Source organism: Colius striatus, chromosome 10 (genome assembly GCF_028858725.1).
Source record: "Colius striatus isolate bColStr4 chromosome 10, bColStr4.1.hap1, whole genome shotgun sequence".
In the NCBI taxonomy this organism is placed as follows: Eukaryota; Metazoa; Chordata; class Aves; order Coliiformes; family Coliidae; genus Colius; species Colius striatus.
Window position 1 is genome coordinate 23,597,840 of NC_084768.1, and position 26,657 is coordinate 23,624,496.

The window sequence follows — 26,657 nt, forward strand, 5'->3', positions numbered from 1 at the left end:
AAAAGAAACTGAGTTTCTTTTGTGGCCAAAGATCAAATATTAAACCCTGTTCAGACCCCTGAATTGAATCTTGAACTTCAGAGTCACAGCTTAGAGACCCAGGCAGGAAGACACCCTAGGATACTATGATGCTGAATGTATTAAAAATCTTCCTGCACACAACTACAGACTAAAACTTTAAATATGAGAGTAAGAAGCACACACATCACTGTAGGTTTTAAAAGCTTAATAAGGAGAGGACAGGTTGTAAAAGAAAAGAAACAATACCTACATATCTAGCTGCTCCGGTCCAGCAGCCTGTCCTCTGGACGTACCTCCTGCTATTATGCAACATCAGTAGTGTTTCAGAAAAATACACTCCATATTTGAAGCAAACCATTCTGAAATAGGAAGTCAAATACACATTCCAATTAAGAGCTTGTGTTCTAAACACATATCTTCTCCTGTTACCTTCTTCAGGCAGTTAAAACTATTACACAATTAAAGCTGAAAGTATAGGTATATGGAGCCAGTAGACAGTTTTCCTCTAAAATGCTAAGCTTGAGCAAATTTACCATAGTTCAAGGCTCTACCAACACTTCACCAAATAGTTATCCAAAAGATTAAGCAAAAACTGCAAGTAACTGAGAAGAAGAAAGCCAGGTTTCAGGCAAGGTCCCTCAGCACCATATGGTTTTTGATAGAGTGAGACTCAGCAATGTAAATTTCTCCTAGTTCAATAAGAGCAGCACATCCACATGTGCATCACCCAACACATCTGTTGGTACCAGCTGGTGCTTCAGCCACTTGCAGTCACACAGCCATGCACGTCCCCATATCTTTTAGCTGTATGATAATATATTCCACAGGACAGGCACCAGCAGGCTATGCGAAGATGGCAGTTGTAGCTCCGTGACACTTTATCTTACTGTTGTGTGAAAAGTATACATATGCATCACCAATATCCATGTTTAAGGAGTACAAAGGCTTAGGAAGCACTGTGGACTTTTCCAGTGGTTTAGGAACTGTGGAACAATGCTGAGGGCAATGTCTCACCAGCAGCCACGTGGACACTGACAATCTATACACTGACTAGAAAAGCAAACCTCCACATGAGCACTGTTACACTTCATGATGTGGTTTATGCTGTTTTCATATCATTGAGCATAATTAGAACAGTGAGAAAAATCCCACCCTTAGAACCCTAACATCGATGTTTTGAGAGAGAATTATTAGTTCAGAAATCTCTTCACAAGTTCACTATAAAGATACATTTTACTAATTCATGAGTAAATAATGTATTTATTCTCAACATCTCAACTGTTGAGAGGCTAATTTAGGATGGGACTCAAATATATGTGCAAGTATAAAGTCCTGAAGAAATGTCAGTAGAGTTAATGGGAGTTTTTAACAGCTTAGTCAGATTATGGTGAACTGGAACCTAGGCTGTCATGCACTTGTGGCCAGACAGAGCCTAAGTGAAACCAGAACAGAAGCAGAGAAATTGCCAAGAGTACTGCAATAAAAGAAAGCTTTAATAACTACATTTTAATGCAGATTGATCCCATTTCACATGCTAAACTCCAATATTGAGCCTTCCTCCTTTGCTCAGGCAAGTCACCTTCAAGCCTTACTCGAGTTAGGCTGACAGGACCGGGCTGCCAGGTACACTTGTATCAAAGATTGACATTAAGACAAGGAGGTATGTTGTTACACCTTGTCACTTCAGTCAAGGTAAGCTCTTAAAATCATAAGTCATTCCTAAATACTGGATATATTTGGTCAAATTTTACAGGCATTAGTATCAATTTTGGATGGCTGGATTTCAAGGTAATGCATTTAAATCAAAGGAAAAGCAAGATGGCTCATTTCACATATATCACATGCTGCAGTGTATGCTTGTATTTTCATCTTCTAAATGACAGCATCAGCATATTTATTTCTAGAGTGTATTTTATAATTACAATGGTTCAAGTTTACAGTCCTTTGGAATTATATTCATGTAGAAAAGACAGAAAATTTTTGAGTAAATCTCAAAAAGCTTGGAGATCAACAATATTATTTGAACAGCTGTATGATTCCACAAACCAAACAAAGAAAATAACACCAAGTGGAACCACAAGGAGTTCTGAAATAGGCCACAGAAGTCAGTAAAAGCATACATAAATTTCCATAAATTAGGACTGAAAAATTCAGCTTACTTACATCAATAGCGAGAGGAATAGGAGATCAACCCAAAACACAAGGAAGGCTACAGAGTAGATAAATCAGGTATCCTTATTCCTCTTAGTATAGCAATAAAAACATTCAAACAAAACAAACAAGCATGTTTCAATTGGAAAAAGGGTATGGGTATTGCTGAGACAAAAACCCTAACAGGGAAAAAGACAAAAAAGACTATAGTACATGGACATCTAGACTGCTTCCACTCGTAATAATCGAGAAAAATAATATAAGGAAACATAAACCCTCATTAACAGAGTATGAATTGAAAGAACTACTCTCAGAAAGATGTTAACATGTTGTGAATTCTAGGATTCCTCCCCGCTTTTTTTCCCTCTGAAACAATTACTGTTGCCATTGCAAAAGCAATCAGACTGGACAAAATGAACCTCCACTTTGACTTGTTAGAACAAACAAATCAACCCTCAGGTTCTTGGAAGAATAGCTGTAAGAAAGATGTTACTCTTCTAATTTCAGATTCTTTAGCCTGTTACACAAGGAAGGTGGACATCAACAGTTTTCACATTCATTTAAATCTTAAAAACAACTTCATCTGGGAATGAGGATCCACAGCTCTCTCAGAGACAGAGCTAACCCTCCCAGGTAAGCCGGGCAATGCCCGAGCTTGCCTTACACTAAACACTGTGAAAGGTGACGGTTGAACCAGAAGGGTGGAGTTTACCACTATTCTCAGCTCTAATGAACCCTTTCATGCAGTTCTAACAACGCTAATCTATTTGTGTTTCCCTTTTTTGATACCTGAATTATACTGCAATTCTTGCAGAAAGTACACTTGCAACTGCTGCAAGCACTGAGAAGAATGGATTAAAAGTCAATTAAAAATCCTTATGGTTGAGGCTTGAAAAAGAATAAAGAATGTTTTATTCCCTCTTTAATCCTTTATATTCTTTAAATGGGGAAAAAAAGGCAAAAATTTCCACATTTGTATGTTTTACCAAATTATGTGATGAAATTAAAACATCACTCTTCAGAGAAACCCTGCACATTTTTACATAAGAGAAAGTAAGAACTCATTTTCTAAATGCAATTTTGCAAGCTACTATTTATCCATGAGCTTGGTCCTACAAAGACTTAGATGTGAGTAACCTGACCTGAACAAATAATATCTTTGATGTTAACTACAGCATTTAAGTCACTTGTCTGCATGAGCAACTGCAGGATTGTGGTTTACTTGTTCTATATAGATAGTCCTTACTAACTCTAGCAATTAAGGCAGCGGTATCAGGCTGTACATTGTGCACCATTAAGCCATTTTCTTTACTGTAAAGTGCTTTGCACCTTGACAAAGAAAAGCACAAAGAAAATTAACACACTGATATTCCAAGATGGCTGTAGAGATGAAAGGACAACTTTCACTGCTTCAAGATGCAGACAGAAATCCTAAGGTCTCAATTTAACTGAGTTCTCTTGTCCTGTCTTGCCTGAGACTGGTATAAGGAGGAGGAGGAGGGACAGTGCAAGACCTGCTGTCCTGCAGTAAATCAGAGATATGCAACTACAGACTGCAGTGATGAAAACCAGAAAGAAAGAAAGAAAGAAAGAAACAAATCAACATCCAGATCAAAAATAACAACTAGTGCCACCTAAAAGGCAGTACTTAAGCAGAATTTTCTGGAACATGTCATACCATGGGCTAGATTCACGGTATCTTAACTGTCTGAAGATGCTCCTGTCATATGACAAGTGCTGCCAGTCAGAATGCTCAGCTGGAATAAGACATGAGATGAAAACTTCTCTGGGTGGACTGACCTAGGTTTTTCCACATACATCATTTCTTTATAATCACTTCCAATTAATTTCAATCAATAATCTACAGACTGTTTGCAAATTTTTCTCTGTGTCATATAGAAATCACAAAGTATCTTTTCTCGGCTGTACATTGACAAAAAAAGTTCAGAGGAGAAAAAAAATCAACAGTGTAAGAAGAACAGTTCCCCAAACATTGATACAACCAACAGCCTGTTCATACCAACACGCTTGGATAGCAAATAAAGCACCCAGCCCAGCAAAGCACTTAAGCACATGCTTTAACTTTAAGCACGTGCCTAAGTGCTTTGCTGGAAAAAGGCCCAAAGAAAAGAATGATCATGGTTAACTGAAAAGCCCTTTAGAATTGGATTGATTGCTTTGTTTTGCCATTAACTCTAGTTGCTAGTAAACACAATTTTGCTCCCAGCATCCTGGCCAGTATTTTTAACCCATATCACAAAAATAGCGATCTGGTACAACCAATCTCTTTAGTCAGGGAAGTTCCATGTCTTGGAAACCGAGTGAACTGTAAGACACGACTGGGATTTAGGCGACTTATAAGGCATAAGTAGAACCAGTACCCTCACACTTCTGATAGGCAAATCCACATGAAGGCCCCAACCACTAAACACATTTTTAGTAGTTCACCACACAAATCCACATTGTCATAACTTTTGCACATTTTATATCAAGCTCTACAGAACAAATTTTGGAGATCTTATCAAAAGGGTACAAAACACTGCCACAGGACCAATTGCTCTCCTTCCCCTCTCCCACTTGTGAAGGAAATAAACCCAAGCTTAAATAAACCCAAGCTTGGAGAAGATAGTTTTCGACTCTGAGTCTTGGAAATGTGACAATCTCTTTTATTACTTTCATTCTCATCCATTAATAACATTTTTATATAGATTGAATTTACCCCAAAACCTAAATGAAAACAAAATTGCCTACAATATCTTAAGCAAAATGCTTACTTTAAAAAAAAAAAAGGTTGGAGTCCAAAAATGGAAAGGTGTTTTGGGAGGTAGGTGAAGTTGAAACGAAACAATAATAAAAAGCCTAAAAACACATCATATATTCATAGTTCTTGAATCATTAAGGCTCTGCATGACAGCTCTCACAGGCACCGGTAAGGCAAACTCCCTGACTTTTAAGCAGGAGTGAAAGTGGTTAAGCCCTAGGACAAATAATTTGAAAATCTCAGCACAAGTCTGATCTCAGAGAGTTTAAAGGAATGCAGACTGCCCAAAAACACAGCAGCTGTTTGTTTTTTCTGCCACCTTTCCAAGGTTCATGTCTGGAGTGTGGATAAACAGTTCTGAAAAAAAAAGTTATACAGAGTTCAGACTTTAAGAAAATAAAACATCAGACTAGTATTTCTTGCAGAAAGATTAAAAAAAACCCCAAATCTTAAATTATTCAGCCCTGTAAGTTTTCAGGTAGAGCTCTCAGGAGAAGAGTTAGATGGCTTGAGGCTTCAATATACTAAAATGCTTTCTCTAAACCAGTCTGCATTTTCAAAAGCTTGGCCTCATGTGGTTTTCTTGAGCAATATTCCTCCAAGCAGAGTTTCAAATTTAATAAGGTAAAACTGTACTCCCTATTTTATGCACATGTGTGTGCATACACACACGCACACACACACACACACAAAGGGAGGCCCTTTCGATAAACCAACACATAAATAGTGCAGATAGTGGATCAGCCTGAAGTGATTTCCATCAGCATAGCAGATATCATAGTTACAAGGTAATTTGTGCTATGTCATTTTGGCCATCATTCTTTTTACTCTCCCTCCTCCTTCCTCTCCCTATTATTCTGTGTGCCAAAGCAAATGAGTGTCTGCTTTAATTAATGAATTGATATGTCTCTTGATAGGTTAGGCAATTATAAATTGACTCTTAGCATTTTGGTAAGTATAACTTTCCTTTGATCCACATTTAAAGGGACATAACCTGAAGAAGAGTTAATAGAAAGTTTTCTTAGATTGATTACCAGTGTAGCTAACAGGTTTAAATAAGGATTGTCTGTGTTGTTATAGGCAGGTCTGAAATAATAGGAAATTTCAGGCATCATGCTGAGATTCAACATCTGTTTATGAATTGTCCTTATATATAAAACCAAGAGCTGGACAGGACAATGTATACAAAACCAGAAAGTCTGAAACAAACTGAAATCCCTCCAGAGAGCTTCTCTGTTATACCTGGTGCTACCAGGGCATCAGCATGAGGAACATTGAATGCTAAAGAACTCTAATTTGTCTTTGAGATATTCAAATTATATGTATCATGGGCATTACCCAATATGACATATGAAAGATACCATCCATGAAGAAGGCTACATCAACTGCTCTTTCCAGACCTACACTATACATGTATGCCCACACAGTTTGGGGGACATGAGCTCTGAGAGGGAAAGAACAGCAGGGGATGGGACAAATATGAAGAAGAGGTGTCAATAGCATATCATGCTTTTACACACTTCTAATTTTCTCTTCTTGATAGGGAGATGAAAGCACTATGCAGCATAAACCGCCATACAGATATGTGTTCAAGGAACTCAGGACAACATCACACCTGCTTTTTCTATTAAGACAGGAAGGTCACTTCTTTTCTTTTCTTGAGAGTAAAATTATCATAGTATTGCTTTTTCTCAAAAGAGCCTGTCTTAGGCATTTTAAATACAACAAGAAACCAGCATGAGAAACTCCCAAGTACAGTTGCATTGACAGAATCTCTAGAAAAGGGAAACTAAAAGAAAATAGCCTTCTGTGTATTTTTGTGGCATGTTCTCTCTCTCTTACCACTTTTAATTAAACATAAAAACACCTTACTGTGAAGATCCAGTCTCATCCCTCAGAAGAAAGAACTCATCTTGGAATTTGAGACTGGAAGTTGAGGAGTGTAGCTTTCAACGCTGCAAGTTTCAAAACCATGTTTCAAACTACAGTGAATAAAAGTTGCTGTATTTCCTTCATCCTAACGACATGTACTAAACATGAATAAATGCAAGTGGGTTTTAGGGGTGGGAAGGGTTTTGAATATAACAGGCATATCTCTCTTTGCACATCCTGAGAGAAGCTTTTCATGATCAGCTTCTGCACCATGGAGAGCTTTCCTATCTTCCTTTCTGCTTCAGCAAAAATGTTGTGTGCCTGGGTAGCGCAGGCAATGGGTTGGCCACCTTCCTCAGACTCCTTTCTGCTCTAACTGACCCTGGCACACGGAGCCTGGGAGTGACGGCAGGAGAGCCAGAGGTCTAGGGCTCCAAGCTGACTGCAGTCTGTCAGGTAACACCAGGACAGGCTCTCTGAGGAATGCTTCTTGTTTCCAAATCCCCACTCAGGAGAGTGCAAGCACACATCTATAATGCAGAACACCAGCAAGCCCATAACTCAGGCTGACAAATCTGAAAGAGCACACTTGAACTAAAACAAAGGGGACAAACACAGGTTTTAACTTAGATTAGCAGCTCCAGTGACAAGCTAAATGTGAGCAATCTGAACCAAACACACATAAAACGCAAATATTATCTGACACCAGCTGATACTAAAAGGTCGTAAAGAAAACTTCCTCCCTTCACTTTAAATTTAAACCAACATGCATGAAGGAATCTGAAATTTCAACCACCCTACCCACAGGAGAATTCATTTTTTATACATGCAGGCTCTGACAACCAATAAGTTTAATTTCAGTCATCTTTGCTGTATCCCACTGCAACCATTATTGCTTCATCTGTTTCTCTCAAGTCAGTCAGAATCCCACCATTGAAATTTAATTAAAGAAGGTAGTAAGAAAATAAACAGTCTTTCTTGGAATGTCTTTGATTTCACAAGTACATATACATTTCATCCACTGAAGACTGAATCGCAAACTTTCATCTAATAAGCAGCTTAATGGAATGGCACTGGAATAAAGAACAGGGGAAGGAAAAAACAAATCCTTGAGGATTTCATATAACACAGATATTTAAGTAATATTGAGCTCACTATATGGCAACATCAGCTTCCAAGCTACAGGAAACATGTTCACTACCTCAATATAAGTAGAAGGCACAGCCAGCCACATACACCAAATCAATAACCAGATCTTAGTTATAGTTAAAGCAGCAGATCGTCCACCACAATGAAGAAATGACAGAACACGTACGTATCAGTGTCTACTTTCTTTAGATACATTCTTGAAAGCACTGTATCACTGATCTGAGATTACTTTTAAAGGCAGTCATGAGGTCAAGCATAAAAGTACACCATTGTAAAGGTTATGGAGTTGGCAAAATTGGTATCACTGCCTTGGACAAAGAATCATTTTCTTTTGAAGTCTTTCTTGTCAGGTTATTTACATTTCACAGTTAAAAGGCTCTTCTCTGGATAGTATGAATGTTAAAACAAATAAGAGAAAAAATCCTATGTAAGCTAATGCTACTTTAAAGAGATAATGTAAATCAACCCTGACACCATCAGTGTCATCTAAAGCATGATGAGAATTTCCAGTGAAAGTTACTAACATTAAACAGATTTGGATAGCCAGCCAACAAAAATAAAGCAAATGTGTAAGTAAACTGCTTTCCAGGCCAAGACTGTTGTTACAGTCATGTATTACAGTGATAGGGATAGCAGGAACACTCTAGTGGTGAAAAGCATTTGTTTGGGAAGTCTGGAGGAAGAATTGGTCCAGAATAAATAATTTATAGTGTGAGCTGTGAAAATGCCTATGGAACAGGACACCTAATTCTCACGGCAAGTTAGACAGAAAGCTGGATGCCCAGCTACACGCTTAGAAGAATGTTACCCTTCAAATTATACGGCTCTTTTCCCAGACATAAAATAATAATAATGCTACTTTCTTACTTAAGAGTGGCATTTTAAGACTGAATTTATTAAGACTCTTTCACATGCAAGATATTTCAGCGGAGTAAAGTTTAAAAAAAAAGAAAAAGAAAATAAGAAAGAGTCCCTTATGGAAAAATAACTTTAAGCAAGTTTTAATACTTTTAAGCAGTATATGTACACCTACAATGCAGAGACTTCATGCTACATAGCTTTATTTTCTTTCACTGCATGAGAACACTTCTGGAATGTTATTGTTTTCAGGGGTGGGCTTTAAGAATTTACTATTTACTGCATTATATATGTGCACAGTAAAACATTGCTAGGACTGTAAATGACCCAGGAGTTCATAAACATAGCTAGTTTCTTACCTGGTTGAAATTTATGCAAGAAAGCAAATGTTAGACAGCTCTTGCAGAACTGAGAACCAATCTCACAAGGGACAAGGGCTTTGTATGGGGCTTTCCATGATGTTTCACATAAGGAAGAGTTCAAAGACTGTGAAAGATTATTTATAACATGCCTTGTACCATGAGGGTCTGATCCCTGATGGCGTTTACAGAAGCCAATGCAAAGGAAACATACACTTCCTGAACAGTCAGTCTGGACCTCAATAGAACCAAGACAATTGCAAAAAAGAAGAAAGAGATGAAGAGAACCGAAAGACAAGCAGCTCCTTGGTGGTTTCTGCCTTGAATTTCCTCAGAATTTAAGGCCAAAACAGCACAATTTCCTTCGATACTCCTCCCCTCCAACCAGCTTCAGTGAAGCACAGTTATCCAGTCCCACCATTAGTTAGCACGTCAGCAAGCCAGATCTCAAGGACTCCAGGCCATCTCTTTACAAACTTTATTAAGAGGAGGTTATTACCTGTCCCTCAGAGAAGCTAATAATTACAGTGTTCATGTATACATTGCTTCTGCACAGGATCAACAATGAAAGCGTTGTTTAAACACAGCTCCTTTACCTCCACGGAAAACTTTGTGTGTGTACCACTCATCAGCTCAAGTAAATGCTAATGACTATTATGGAAAAAGAAAAGACAGAAACATTTTCCGATGAACATAGTATTTAAGAGTCTTCTTATGATGTGGGATGCTTTTTGAGACTAAAGAAATAAGACTTTTAACAATAATGAATACACAAACTCTGGGTTTTTTTCATTTTGGAGGTTTCTTTAAGTGGAGAATGTCTTAACCATCACACAGACACACACACACTCTTACATATACACACACTCTCCAACTACCACACTAGGCAAGATCAGACCTTAACAGCCAACAAAACACACATTCAATCCCTGAGATCATTTTCCTGAAATAGAAAACTACATATGTTTCTCAAATTTCACATCAAGCCACTGCACAGCCTGAACTGCAGGGGAGAACAGAGCCAAGCCTGCCTTTGGGCTTGGGGGAGTAAGAACCTGAAAACAAGATGATTCCTTTCATATCACCACATTTCTTGTCCACAATCTAAACTTCCAAACACCCCCGTTTAACAGCATTTCTAGCGAGGGTTGCTTATCAAGCAGCCTTTGCTTTGTCAAATTAAGACGCATCGCTTTGGATTAGTGAGACTCCCTGAGTTCAAAATGACTTCATGGTTGGCTCAGAGTTCACTGTCTCAGTGGCAAGTTGCCAGTAATACATCTACTACTGCGCCTGCCCCCAATCCTTTTCTATACTGACCTAGCTGACTTTTTTTTTTTAGCAGCAAATGAATACAATAGAAAACCAAGAGCTAGATACTGTCACAGCTAATTAACAATCCTATCATCTGAAAAAAAAAATCAAAGCAGTAAATATTTGAAGATCTGAATGCAAGTCTTTGAAATGCCACGTCTCAATGTATGTCAAAGCTGTCGGAAAGAGACAATGCAGTTTTTCTTCACTGTGCAGATACAGCTAGACACTATGAAGGGCTCCTGTTCTTGTGGAAAACACATTAAGCTTCTTTTGCTAATATTTTGTAAAGGGCATTTGTACAATAACAATAGCTAAAGCTTCCTGTTTGCCTGTGTGCTTCCTGGCTAACGTTAACGAGACCTGCTAACAATTTTCTTGTTTAGCACACAGAACTCTTTCAGATTACTCTGTACACTCAAGGACATGTTGACTTTAAATGTTAAAAAAATAAAAATCTAAGAGTAACGGCCCACACTGCACCTGCCTCTCACAGCTCTGATAACTTTTCCAGTTATACATGTCCTATTTTCTTACGCTGGATCAGCCTGTGTGTCATCAGTCTCCAAAGAATATGTTTTAAATTTATTAAGAGCCTGATAAAAGTGGAATTCTCTTGTCTGGCAAAGATACCGTCACAGGGACAATCGCTTTTGGCTCCATGGCCAGAAATCCATGGTACTTTGTTTGTCTAATCCACAAAAACACCATCCCTCTCCTTCCAGCCAGCCCTTCAAGATAATTCTCCCTTCTCCAGAGACTTCTCCAAACAAGTCTGCAAGTCTGAAGTCTTGGGTTTCATTTCATAAACAGGACACAAAACCCGAGTGCAATTCAGGATACTGTCACTGCCACATGGACTGCAGTACTAATCGGGAAAGCTTTCTGACATATTCCCTAGCCCCTTTCTCTCCAGAGAGAGGCCTAATTTTTAGACCAGGCATCACTTGAAGCAGGCACAAAACATAAACAAGAAGCTGCGAAATGCCAGAATCCCAGCCAAAGGGTATACATTAGTCATGGCAAGGCTAGGAAGGAAGGGAAGGGCAGCTGGCCCCAAGAATCTGGTGTCTGTGCTACTCCCGTTACCACAGCTCACTAACCAGGATTGCCCAATCCTTTAAAAAGACACAGCATCCTTCAGATAATCATTTAACTCACACCAGTTTGGGTTTTTTCTTTCAATGTAACTCTAAACATAAGCTCCTCTTCCAAGCTCTCTCTCTTTTCAAAGTTTCCAGCCTATCTGGATAAAATACTTGGTGAGGACTCCACTAACGATGGTGATGACATACCTCATCACGGCAAAAGTAAGCAATCTCATAAGAATATATGTTTGTACCAGTTTCATAGATGAAGAAGAAATACAGGCATAAACAAGAATAAAGCCCTCAAAGGTATTCAACTGCCTAAACATCTCCAAAGACGTAGATTTAATTCACTTCTCCAAATCACAGAGGGGATGTAACAGAGACTTGAATTCAGATTCTCGGATTCAAACGCACTTTCCTAGCTTTAACATTGTATTACAGACTTCCACCACTGCAATTCAGCAACGGACCACATTCTACCTCTACTTATCCCACCACACATCCATCCCACTAACATCAGAGGAGTTCCCTGGATTTGAACCAGTGCAAGAGACATCTCTAGTCCTAATGATAAGCAACTTGGAACAAGTTACAAATAATCATTAAGGACTTAATCCCTGCTTAACATAAAGAGTCAGTTACTGAAATGTGCACAAGCCAAAGAACTAGCCTCTTATACATGAAAGAAAAAAAATTGTCCAGGTTCATTTTCCTGTTCAAAATGGGCTGTGTATTAAAAAGATAACACTCTGCACAGATATACCCAAATATTAGTTATGTGGTTCTCAGAAATGTTTTTTTAACGAAGTACAAACATTTGTCTTGCAGTTTGCTGTCTGTAATTACCGTAACAGGATTAATTTCTTTCTTACAAAACTGACTTTATCTGAAGAACTCAGGATCTCAAGATCTGTTGCAAGAGATCATTTACAAAAGAATCCCCCAACAGTGTATCAGACATCTCTATTACAGCATTTGCCCTGTCATGATGTTAGCAGTTGAAAACAGACTGGGTAAGTATTTCCACAAGAAAATTATTTGGGTTAACATTCATATCTGAGATGGTCTCTACTAATTAATACATTATTTCTCCCAACAATTAAAATATCTAGAGTCTAATCATATTTTAAAAAATCATTCTGCACAAATATTCCGTTTGTTCCAGTTTTCTTTGATGATTCTGGGAGGCAGCACGCAGTGTGATGCTGGACACGCTCTACCCTCAATAATGTCAGCCTGACATTGCTCCTTATGTTTCCAAATCCTCCTCCACAGGTTTAATCTCTTTTTGGTTACAGCTCCTTTTAAACCATGTAAATCCAGTAGAGACTAGATAATTTTCCAGCAAGTGAGTTGCTTATGATTGGAAGTGGCCCTGAAACAGAACACTGCACATAAATGCACACAGTCTTTGAGAAATTTGTGTGTGAATTCTACCCAATTTAACAGCTCAGTTATATTCTCATCTGCAATATAATCCTTCGCAAGACTTCAGAAATACAATAAAATTGCAGATGTGCATCTCTGATAAGAATTCTCTATCCATAATACCGTAATCTGTACGTAAATCGCATGGGCTTTTAGATTTTATTAAGATAGCTTTATCCAAAACGCCATATAAAGGAGAAATTATCAGAGGTTATAGATGGTGGGTGGAAGAGAGTAGTGAGTCACACTCACCATGAGTAAAAAGTGCTGAGCCTCTTAGAAGCAATGCTAACGTGTCTGTGAAAAAACAGCTTTCTCTTCCTCTCCACAACATCATTTCTGAAATAAGACAACTGAGTATTCAAGTGACAAAACCAATAATCATCGGTGTAACCTTGGAGGGCGCAAGTAGAGAAGCTCCAAAGTTCTAAATTTTTTAACCAAAGATCTGTCAGTACCATTTTTTTAAAGCAGAATAGTCAGCCGTCTGCATCCTTCAGAACAATTCAATGGTCTATCATCAACCAAAGGAGAAATCATAAAAAATAACTGTCTTTAATACAGAACATTACAGGCAACAATCTTCCAAGAGCAATGGGAATCAACACTTTGCAAACTTACCCTCTGTAATTTTAAAATCAGTAAAACTCTCAGAATGTGTTTTGAGACTCCACTTTTACATCCACTGGAAAAAAAACAAACTTGGCAACAAGGCAGTTCAAGTCAGCAGAATTAAAGGTGAAAAACATGGTTTTATACTAAGAAACACACATCAAGAACCACTTTTCAAATGCTTCAAATCCTGATCTCACACACTGCTTGTTTGTGCTGTACTGAATAATCTCACTGAAGTCAAAAGGATCATACATAACTTTTAAATGCTAAATACATTAAAAATATTCTAAAGATCCTCTTAAGATGTTAATAATAGTAATAGTTTTAATGCATGCAGAAGTCTTTCCTCTAAAAGTGCCCTTGGAATTGCATTTATTTTGGTAAAATCCCCATCACCAAAACAAATTTCAAAAAATAAGTCTTTCTTTTATCAGGGCCAAGTTATGTATGATTCACAATGACTAACACTGTGTCTTGCCCTGTGAATAGGCTCCTTTGTGCTCAAAGGGAGAAAAGGTGGTAAGAATCTTCTGCTTGATAAATTCACGCTTCCCTAATATTATCTGCATATGCAGGATAAATTACTTCCCCAAACTACAAGGAAATTCCCAAGAAACAGGTGTGCATGGGGGAGAGCAGAGGAAGGGGAAAAAAGAGCTAGTTTTTATTCCAACAAAACATTTCTTGTCCTTATTTTCCTGTCTTTTTCTTCCTCTTTTGTTACCCTGTAAGTCATTTCACTGAGTTGAAACAATGGGCTTAACTTTGGGGAACAGTAAAAGAGGATATACAAGGAATTATTTCATCCAAACCAGAAGACTCAAAACCTAAGGCTAAGGGAAGCCTTTGTCCAGAAAGTCTTTTCCCAATATTCCTTTCTCCCTTACAACATTTATTAACATAATCAGAAAAATTTTGAATAGTCAAAATATCATTTCTAAGGAAATTAACTTGCCAGTAAAAATTCAGTCAGCTCTGTTTTTGAGCATAATCTTCTGCAGGTTTGTTTTGGGGCTGTTTTTTTTTAAGAGATTCTCTGTCTCACCTCCAGAAAGTTTCAGCTAAGAACACAAAGCCAAAGGCAGGACTAAGGAGTTGTCATTACCACTGTATCCTCCCTTTTCTGACCTACTTGCAAAGCAAAACCTGAGCTTCACTGAGTTTAGATAGTCCCAAAGTCTGCTGCAAATCATGACAGCCTGACACCAGCCAACAGTATCACTACACTAAGTCCACTTAATTACTCTTATCTCTTCCCTTCCTCACATCCAGAAGTAACATTGCCCCTATCTTGCCCCTACCCACAGGTGACAGTAGACGGGAACTGTTAGGCTCTAAGCACCTACATACCCGCTCCTAACGTCCTTTTAAAGGTCCTGCCCTACACTTTTGTTGCATAAAAAAGCTGCAGAGGAGACTGAAAATTTTAATCTCAGGAATTCAGATTGACTGCTGTACAGTTTAGATGAGTACTAGAGAATACAATGTTTGTAACATGTTTGCTTTTTCACTGTTACTTAGTAATATCTATTGCAACAGAAGTTCCCAGGAAGAATGAGGTTCCTACAGTGTTGGGCACTAACATCACATACAAGAAAACATCTTTCCTTTTCCAAAGACCTTACAGAAATTATAACCACTGACAGGTACATGCAGCAAGCACAGGGATAAATACAGAGTAAGTAAAAGGCCTAGTGTAATTCTGGAAAGAGTTTTGTGAATCCACAGCAGGTAGGAATTTCAGGAACAAGTAAAAGGAATCTAGATTCCTCACTACTGCAGCATCAGTTGTTAGTAGTGATCCATTACTTCTGCAGCTTCAGTACAATCATTTCCCAACAGCTAAAGCAGTAATAATAATAACAACAGTGACATTTTTAAGTCTGCAAGAAGGGACTTTTGTTCTTTTCCATCTGCTCTCACAAGCTACACTACGTTGGAGGTTAAGAGATGAGGGTGAGAAAGGCATTTCTTTTACACAGTATGGCTGTCACTATTACAAACTAGACAAGCAGAAGATGTTATAGATGAGGGAGGAACTCTGTTCATCAGTGCTGGAGATCTCTCGGCTCAAGCAAGATAAGAATTCTCTTTCAAATATATCACCATTCTCTCTGAAATTACCTCCCTTTCTTTAAAAATAAATTTAAATTAATATTTGACTGGAAGCTCACATGAACTTTATTCTATTTTTGCTTCTTGAGCCATTAGCACAAGGTGAACATTTCACAATTTCCTCACACATTTTATCCCATCTACTAATCATCATCTGGCCACAAAGCCAAATTAATGCTGTTTGGAACTGAGCTCCAACCAGGGTCCCTAGCCAAGTAAGTATGTGTCTTAGACATATGAGTAAAACGGTGGAATGAAGATACTCCATCACATGTAAGAGCAGATGAAAGTGTTCACCCATCCTATTAAACAGAACTTCTAGTAAACAAATTGCAAGAATTAATTTGTAACATACTGAAAATGACATTTAGTCATACCTATTTCCTGGCTCATCATATCCCCTAACTACCTCAAAAGGCTTATCTTCAGAACAGGTGGCTTCTTTTCTCACATGTGACTGCCTAAATTTGCAGAGCACACGATGTGTCACACTTTTATACTGTTTGTAGGAAAAAGGCAGTCACCATTCGCCATCTATTCCCCTGACCAAAGGGTGCTAGCTCAAAATCAAAGTCCTGAGCCACAAGAAGGAGACTCTGAATGGCATATCATCTAGGAGCCTGAGGTTTATCCTCCTGAAGTCGGATCAGGTGACAGGACTGCTTAGACTGCAAGATCTTTCGAATTAGAGTTATTCTTTTACATAGTTCATGGTTATACAGCATACAGCAGAATCTGACTGAAAGTCCAAAGGAAGGAAGATTTGAGATACTATCTTTCAATTATTATCTAGCAAGCCCTCGCACAACTCATCTTTTTGGTTTTTTTTTAAAGCCAACCATAACACTTTCCTGCTTGACAATGCAAGATATTTCGCAATAGCTGTCAGTCATGGAGACTAACCAGGGCGAAAAGAAACACTCAAATAAAAAGAACCATGTCTGAGAAGGTATCTTCCATCTCCAAAGTGACTAAAACTATCCTGTTAGCAATTTTAAATTTAAACTAATTTTTGAACAGACTCAGCTCCACAAAGAGCAATGGAAATGATGACGAACTGCCGTGAATTTGGCATGTAATTGGTCCGTAGCACCTTATTTTAAATTAATAATACTGGATCTCACTTTGTTTATCTGCAAATGTGCTTCACTTACACTCATCACTTTAATCAAGATTAAAAGGGGTTCTCTTAAAGAGTTTTGTTAAACTGCTCACCAAGTATTCCAGGATGCTTTTGGAGAGCAATACAACTGCCATGTTTTACAGTGAAGTCACCATTTGAAACAAGATTTTACCAGATCCGTCTCACATCAGTTTTGTTCCAATACTCAAAAAAATTGTCAACAAAAACAGACTTCAAAGAATTATTAGAGGCATATTTCACAGTAACTAAAGCAATCATATTTATGTTCCAAAATGGAGTACAAGGCCAATTAACTGACGGTTGTGGCAACATACTGTATCTGCGAATTACACTGTGTGCAGGAACAACTGCGTTCAGGAATGCACAATGGAAGCAGGAGATAAATTCAAGATGTTTGGGAGCAGGCTGAATTACAGACAGATGTACATAACAGCATGTCCAGTCAAAATGAATTAAAGCAGAAACACACAGAAGAAAACAGATGAAGAAATCAAATCACATCCTTACAAGTAACTTACCTGGCAGTGACACCTGTGGCTTTCCAAGATAAGAAATCCGGGAGATCAAAGAAGTAGCCCACCTTTTCCCAGCACAACTCTTTCAAGTTCTAACAACAAAAAACATTTAGAAATGTAGATATTAGAGACCAGACATGATCATGTTCTTATTTTGACGCAATTCAAAAACCTGACATTTATGTCAAAAATGACAGCATTTCTAATTTTCTAATTCAAATATTCTGATCATCCACTATGCTCTACTTCCTTTCCAGTGACTTACTGCTTCAAGAACTGAGCCCTTCCCTCACCACAGACTGATCATAAGAGCTTCCCATGAAGAGTACATGGAGGCACATGTTTCAGATCAATACCGTGGATTCTCAGTTCCCCACTAGCTGCTCAGTGTCAGAGCATTCTCAAAGTCAGCAGACAACTTTCTCAAAAGACACTTGCTTGAAGAATGCCCTGCTTTCTACAATCAACCACCGAAAATTTCATATTTTTTAATTATAAGTACAGGAAGAAAACAAACAACTCTGTGAGCAAAAGAACAAAGCTTTCACATTTATTTCAAAATGACTGAAATATGATTGAAGCATATAAGAATCTCTAAGCTTTCTGTGAAGCTTTTTTTCACATCTGGGACATTCAAGCACTCTCAGTTGCCTACAATCTTACATTTGGCATCACAGCAAGTACATGGATTCACATGAGCAATTAATGTTCTATTTTAAAAATTTTATTTTAAGTTTAAGTTATATTTATGGTTTATATTTATTTTTAAACTTTTTTTTAAAATTTATCTTTACAAACTCTGCTCCTCTGCAAAATGCCCTTGAAATCCATAACAATGCACACAGCAGCATGAATGCCCAAGCTTCTATTTCCAAAGAGTTCAACGTCATGTCTTCAGACGAGGGAATAAGTTCCTCCAATTAGGAGTATGATACCTGCAAGGTCCTGACAGCTATGTGATATTCCCAAACTCCTTAAAAGCTCCTCTACCAAATCAGATCCTTTCCAACACTATGCTCTGCACAGTTAGTGATCCAGAAAGCAAGCAGCCAGCTTTATCACCTGGGCCAGGCTCTATTCTTTGTTTCTGTCTCCAAAGCTTCATTTGATTTCAGCTTATGATAGCAATACTTGTTCTTAAAACTACTTTTCCACAAAAATAATCTCCACACTTTCAGACAATGATGGATGGAATGAAAATGCCTCCAAGAGTAACATTTTATTCCAGAGTGAACATCACTGTCCTGCAATACAACAGTATCATCCCATGGCCACCTCCGACCTCATTACATTAAAACAATTGAAGAATATCAAAACCAAACAAAAATCCAGGCTGCTGACCACAAGGTTCACAAATTGGACTTCCAAAGGAACAAAAGATTGCTTTAAAACCTACACCAGCTTTTAAAGTAATGGAAATAGTGCAAAGTTTTCTCATGTATGAGTAGCCGTTGTACTAGAAATGCAAATCTTAGCTAGGGTCTTTTGGCCATGGAGCCCCAATAGATAATAGAGATTCAGCATGGACACAAGCTAGGTCACCACTTGCATCTAGCAGGCTAAGGCAGAGCTGGAGAGATACTTCAGACATGCATGAGATGGGAAACTATGTAGGTCTTCATTTCTATGCAAGAAATTTGAGGGGTGATTTATTTGTCTTCTTGTCCTCTAGCTTTCAAGCCCCACCTTTTTCATCTACTCTCCATTAAGTTCAGGCTGAGACACTTGTACAAGATGCCAGAAGTAGAGAATTTTTTAGATAAGTAAAGTTATTCAACATTAAGAGAGTCTCAATAGCACAAGCTTTGTCAACAGCAACTCCCAAGTCCTCCCCCTCTGCCCCAAGAAGCCCTGTAATAACCTGTGGTACACAACTGAACAGAAAGCCAAAGTATTTTAGCAAAGGTTCTAGTAGCTTTCTTATTATCTTTTTGTTTTCAAACATTTTTTTTCCAAATTATACAATAAATTGTTAATAATTAACATAACAATTTTAATCATCTGTAATTTAAAAGCTGCCATCAGATTTCTGGATCAAAAGTTAACTACATGTAGTATCAACAATGCACATGCTGAATTAAAAGATAATTCAGTTTTAAGAAATATTATTTGGCTTGACAACTTAGTTCAGATACCATGTGATTTCAAATAAAAATCTTCCAAGTCCAGAAAGTTACTGAAAAGGAATCTATAATTTCCAGAAAGTAAGGTCAGTACAAAAAAAAAACCAAACAAACAAAATTTTGTTTAGTTTTGGATCATGCAAAGAATCTGTCTTCTCTGAGTTTAGTTCTTTGAAAGCTTCTAAAACTTGCTGGGGTTTTTTTGAGTTCAAGAAAGAAAAGCTCCAATTATAAATTTTAACATAAAATACACAGGTTGAGCTTACCAACTGGATGTATGTGGTTGCTACTCACATCAAATTTAACTATATATGTGAATGCAAAGGTGCTTCATAGTTTAGTACAAAAGTCATTCAGTCTGATCGATAATAAAAGCCATTATGTATTGTCAACATACCTGACAGTCCTCAAGAAGCAACAGGAGTAGTTTGGCTATTAGTGTTAACCAGAAAAGAAATTGGATTAAGAATAACTGTGCTCTTCAAAGAAATCTGTTTCATCAAAGATACTCCTTGGATCCTTACTCTAATACTTCAAGTATTCCCCAAAAGCCACATGTTAGTGACACTAAAATATGTCGTTTCATGAACATCCAAATGATTCATTCTTTGCCATCTTGATGCTTTGTCATCACTAATTAGTACAGACAAAAAAAAAAAATATCATAGCATGCCCTGATGCTTTTTCCAAACAAATTTAGAAGTCTCCACGTTTTCGACACTCATTGAAGTTAAATCTAATTTATTTTCACTCATAGTCAGGAATCTGTGACCACATTAAAAGGGCTGTGGAGAAGATCCGGGAACGTTCCCAATGCTGTATTCATATCCTGCGACTCACCCTCCAAACGCACTTGTAAAGAAACTAATTCCATCTTTCTGTTTTCCAGAGGTACTTATGGAGTTCTCTTTCTTCATCTCCCTCTGACTGTTTGGGGTTTTTAAATAACTATATCTCCAAATGATATTTCTTTGACATCTTTACAGATAATCCCAAACACACAGGGCAAAGAGTTTCAGAACTATGAAGTACAATGTTCTTTATCTTCCTAGACAAGAAGAGCATAGGAGAGTGGGTGATCACTGAAGTGACACAGAGCACATGAGATGCCGTCACTGAACATTTATTCCTCAACAAATCAAAAGAATATCATGAAGCTATATTGCATAATTTTGTGTTGTGTTAAATGTATTTGTTTGCTTCTTAATTGAACTGAAAATACACACACAAGCAGAATTACATATCCAATACAATTTTTTTTGAGACATCCAGAGCCACATTCTCTTTGGGAATGCTGCAAGAGCTTTCACATTCATATTTTACTGGTTTGCTGAGGTAGCCTGTTCTGTACTGGAAACCTTTGATTTCTACTCTTACCGAGTATATAATTTCCTTGTAAAATCAAGTGATCCTCAGACACCTAATGTTTGTGAAAATGCATTTTTTTTCCATCAGAAGTAAAACGTGTACATAAGCACCAAGGATGTCCTGACTTTTGTTATTGCTAATATAGATTAAATATTAATCAAATTATTTCAAATGCCTTTATAGATAGCCTTCATATCAGATCCCTGTTGTCCACAGGACTAACAAAGACGGACTAAAAGCAAGATGTCTGATTTAGCACAGCGTAACAGTCAGATTTTCATGCCTACTTCTCAGTCAAGACCCACAAATTCAAAAATCATCCTAAACGGATGTGTTAGGAATCTAGATTAAAATGAGGAGGGACAGACGGAAGCAGAAAAAAATTTTTACCATTTAGTGTATGAACGAAAACTGGTGTGAGCATTCAAACTCCACATCACGTCACAGAATCATTTTGGTTGGAAAAGACCTTTAACATCATCAAGTCCACAGCTACATGTCTGCTGAATATCTCCAGGGATGGTGATGCCACCACTTCTCTGGACAGTCAGAGCTCGGTAATCCTTCTCATGATATTTTTTTTCCTACTATCTAATCTAACCCTCCTCCGGTGTAACTTGAGGCTGTTTCCTCTTGTCCCATCACTTGTAACTTGGGAAATGAGGCCGACCTCCATCTGGCCACAACCTCCTGTCAGGGAGTTGTAAAGATCAAAATCTAAGTCATCTGAAAACCAGGAAAGAAACTCATTCACTGCAGGATTGCTTTTCCCAGTTCAACCCTGAATTTTAATTGAAGTCCTGCAGGCAATCTGCAGTAGTAGGCTATGCAAAGCATCTTCTTCTAAATTGCAGAAAACGAGAAAGAAAGAGAATAACTGAAGATTTAATGCACACACTCATGGGAATGTAAGGATATCATGTCCCGTGCACTACTCCATTTCAGACAGAGACTTGAAACTGGCATCTCACTCACTTCAGATGGGTTGCCAAGCCATGTGCTAGAGCTATTCTGAGATACCAAAGATAGGCTCTGAGCAGAAACTATACTCTTGCCAGAGCCAAGGCTACAAATTGATCAATTTTGCAATTACCAGTTGAACTCTATTTGGTAAAATGTTAACTAAATGAATTATCAGATTCATTCTGAGGCTGGAACTGGGGCAGAGGAGAGAGGAGATTTGTAAAGTAACGTCTTAAGTGTAAGGCCGCTGATAGAAGTGAAGAAATATGCCTTGCTTAAGGCAATGCCTCAACCATCAAGACAGTCTTAGACACACATGCACTGGTATTTTCAAATCCCTGAGGCACTCTGAGCACAAGTCAGGCAAGCAACAAAGTACAGGTCAGAGAGGGCTACAGAGGGACAGACTAGGAACATTCAAGGCAGAAGCTTTAACAAAGCAAGAACGACAAATCTGCTTGAATGTTGTAAGCCTTATCACATGGACACGGCTCCTGTGACTCATTACATGAGTGCAAAGATACAGCTGGGAGACAGATTAAGTAGGACACACTTCCAGGTGTAGGTGCTTCAAACCTCCCAGCTGTTAGTCATTTTTTTAAGTGGTACTTCTGCTTGATTAGCAACTGCAACTAAAAGCCAAACTCAACAGTCCCAAGTAAAACTTATGCATACATGTCTGCACTATGTATGGATTTTGATAACACAGAGCTGTTACAGCATTTTTTAAACAATTCTAATCAAGAGTTCAGTTCCCAGCTCAGTAGCCTGGACTCATTCTGACTCAACATGGAATTTATTATTTATTTTAATGGAAAAATATTCAGTCACATGCAACAAAACAAAAAGCCAGCTGCAAACGCAGCAAGCACTGCAGAAGACATGCATCAACAAAGAAACTGCTGCCAAGCTAATGCCAGGACATCCTTCTTCCCTCCATAACCAGAGACATTTAGTTCCTGAAATGTATCCCATTGGTAGCTGTAAGTCATAGGTGTGCAGAAAGAAGAACAAAGATGCATAAAATGGCAGCTGTGATTGAAGATGTGAAGTGTAACATATAGAAAGATCACTGACCATTGTGCCAAGAAAAAAAAAAAACAACTCTGTGAAGTGGTTTTTTTCTGCTAAAGAGAGGCTCTTTGCTCTTATGCACCATATTAAGAACAGAATGGTGAAAGCACAGTATAGGAAGACTGCATTCCATTTAGAGACAGTTCCAAGCAATACCTACTCCCAGTCCAGCATCCTGCACCCATTCAGAATAAAATACAGCATCTCTGATATAATGGGACTGGTATTTTTTAGAAATAGTTGTAATGTCATGAGAATGAGGAAAACATAACAAGCATCCTTTTGTTTTGGCACGAGCTATGATAAAATTTCATGCCAGAAATTAGTAAATGAGATTTTTTCTTCTGCTACCTCTGGGAAAAGAAATACTAACAAGCTAATTCTAGAGCTGGACAAACCTTCACTCCAGTTTTTACTGTTTAAGCTATGCTCTCACTGCTGTCATGTTGGTTTGCCATAGCACAGACATCTGTACTGTCACGTTGCACCGTGATTTACAGCAAAATCCTTTCCCAGGAGTATGCATCTACCCTTTCAGTTCACATGCACACATCTACCTCCCAGAACTATCCACACACTCTTCAGGCAGTGAACATCCAATTTGCTCAGCCAAAATCAACAAAACAGCTCAACCCATTTAGCAAAGCTGCAAAAAATGCACCTGCAACTATAGAAATAAAGAACTATTGCAATAATGTTTTGCAATAAAATTCTAAACAATGAAGAAATCTAAGACAGTAACAGTAAAAAGAGTGAATTGGTTATTTTAAAAGATCTAGTAACCAGGGACTACTTTTCTTTTGAGTGGAGTCGACATTCAAGCTGACTGACTCCAGGAAGAGTTTGTCAGCATTCTCTTTCAGCTAGTTTCTAAATATTTGTAAAATATTTCAACTTCATCTACAGTTGACGTTCTTTAATTGAGCTGACCACATTCCAAAGCTGAATGTGACTGTAACCATAGACATCAACTTTAAAAAAGAAATGATATATTCATTTTGGTTTACATTACAGATTTTACAGATTTAAGATCCACGCAGGCAGAGGAATACAGTGTTCCTCGTAAGAGTACCACAGATATGCCCAGTTTAACCAGACTGCTCCAGAGGCTATACAGTAGCTGCATTTGGTTGATCATTTACCAAAAACAGCTGTCCCCAACATGCAAACTGCACTTGCAGTGATGGCTTTGTCATGTGAGTACCTATCTGCTATCACAAACAAGACCACCCAATTAGTTTCATGTAGATGAACCACTAGGCACCAGAGGGCAAAATGATTCAGCAGTAATCAAACTAAACTGAATGTAAGCCAATACAATTAAACAAAAGACCTTAAAAGGCCTATTATGGCCTTCATAGTTCTGTTTCTTAATTCAAAACCAGAATGGAATAGAAATGCAGAGCAGAACAGAATACATCCTAACGCTTTAAGTCTCTAGTTAAATCTCTATTTTGTGTGCAATGGGAATGTAAGGAGGCGAAATGTTAAAGAGAAAGCATAATATGGAAACAAAAACGACAGAAGCGGATGATAGTAACTTGTGACTTCGAAGAAAAACTGCAACATCCCTCTGCAAATAAATACAAGGGTAACAATAAAGCCACAAGAGATAAGGACAAGTATCTACTTCTCGTACAATGATATCAGATCATTCCTCACAATGAGTGAGGTCATCTTCAATTTCAATTCTAGTAAGAAGATGATGGAAATGGAAAAGCACAGTTAGGTCACCTTGGTGCTATCCTCCTTCTCCCTCTTCATTACTTCCAGCCCACTCAGAGTAAATTTGCAAAGTCATATTCTCTACTAATACTTTTAATTGCTTAGATGAAAATTCTTCAAGTAATAGAAATTCAATTCCTTTCTTTAAGAGACAATCTCATTACTCAAAACTTAGCAATGCTAATTGCCCTATGTCAGACCCTTCCTCATAGAGGTCAAGTTTTCAGATACTCTAGTATCTAGTTAGGAGAGCCCAGGGCAAAAAGTCAGAAGACAGGATCTCCTAATGTGGCCTTTCACAGTCAGGTTAGCATGGTGGAGAGGGAGGCTTTGATGACAACATCCACACAATTAACCCACAGATACAACAACAGTCCAAAGGGTCATTTAGTATCAATACCTTAAATAACATACTTCCAAAAGTGCATCTAGTTAGTCTTCCAAATTACTCTTAAACTAACTTAGTTTACAGCCCCATTTATCCAATTTATCACGTATTAGCAAGACTACAGTTTCATATGACTGAATCCATAGAATATGAAACATGGAAAAGTCAAGGGAAATCTTGAATATTTATCAGGTGATAAATTCAAAACCAACACTTACATGTATGCCAGCCTAAATAAACTTTGAAGCTCAAGAAAACAATGTTAAGAGTTCCAAAGAACTCTTAATCTACTGAAAGAAATGCACTTCCAAAGCCTTCAGATATTCTCAGTTAAAAGGGATAAAATAAAATACCTTTTTCTATCTGCTAATTTGTGATTCTCCCAAGAGATATTAAAACTTGTGCATTGCCATTCATGTCAGAAATAATCCTCCAGTCAGAATATAATATTTTTATCTTGTGGTGGACGAACTAGATCAAAATCTCACTCTGCCATGCCTCCGGGAACACATACCTCTGAGAAGCTAAAACATTTTAACAGTACATACCCACATCTCAACTGATTACAACAAACAACATAATAAATGTCATAGTTCCTTCTCATGAGCTAGCTGAGGTGCTACTGTAGATGTTGTGTAAGGTGCCTGAGTTAAGCAGGGTAAGCTTAAGCAGTTTACCAGAATGTCTTTGTCTAGTCCATTCAGGATGCAGAACTGTGGTGTGAGAAGCACAGCAAACAGATCAGGCAGATACTGAGGTAAAAAAAATCCATGTCTTAAGGATAATAATCTCTTTAGTTGGTACGTCAGAAGCTGAAAGGGGACATATGAACAAGTCCTGCTCTGTGATGCCCTTCTGCCAGGCACCCTCCGTTACTGGCTGGCATACAGGGGAAGGTGAATTCTATTTCCTACTATTTTGCTCATGGAGGGACCAAGCTCTTCAGTACTTGCTCTCCTCTAGAGAACAATTATGTCAGAGGGTTTTGAGGCAATAGCATAGACTTCCGTTTCTGGATGATTGCATTCAGAGATCCCATAATATTGCCTCTCCTGATCAGTCAGGTACTGATATTCCAGGCCTTGCAATATTAACATGTTCTAAACACAATGGATCCATTTAAGGTATTTACAGCTTACTTTTTCTTATTTATAAAATGATTGACATTGATGCTCCTAGCTCAAGAAGGAAATAACTAGTAGATGGATATGTATGTTTCAGTATAGTATCTACAAACAACGTTAATTATACTCTATTATCATTAAGCTGTCAGTACCTGCTTCTACAGGTTAATTCCTTTGACTTTTCCCACTCTGCACCTTGTTACTATACAATGTTTGAAAGGACAGGAGACTGGCTGCTTGAAACTGGCAGCAGGTAATTTACATTTGGCCTTTGTTAAAATAACAGCAAGCATTGTTGAGACCCAATGTAAAAGACAGACTGGAGTAGATTATACAAAATTAAAATGGGAAGCATTTCTCCTTTCACCTGACAGTTATTATAAAAAGGTCCATATGTCATTCTGTAACACACAAACTTTAAACATAAGAGGTGAAGTTCCATGTGATGAGCTGAGCACTTTACAGAGGTCTACTTCTTATGGATGGGACAGAACTAAAT

The 26,657-nt window shown here is 37.9% G+C and overlaps 1 protein-coding gene across 11 annotated transcripts in view; it reads right to left on the reverse strand.

Moving 5' to 3' along the window:
* FGGY (FGGY carbohydrate kinase domain containing) overlaps positions 1 to 26,657 on the reverse strand; it is a 308,898-nt gene that overhangs the window by 91,341 nt on the left and 190,900 nt on the right. For all 11 annotated transcript variants that reach the window (XM_062003165.1, XM_062003169.1, XM_062003170.1 and 8 more), the window contains one exon: positions 17,397 to 17,485. In XM_062003165.1, the coding sequence (XP_061859149.1) occupies positions 17,397 to 17,485 (89 nt within the window). The remainder of the gene's footprint in view (positions 1 to 17,396; positions 17,486 to 26,657) is intronic.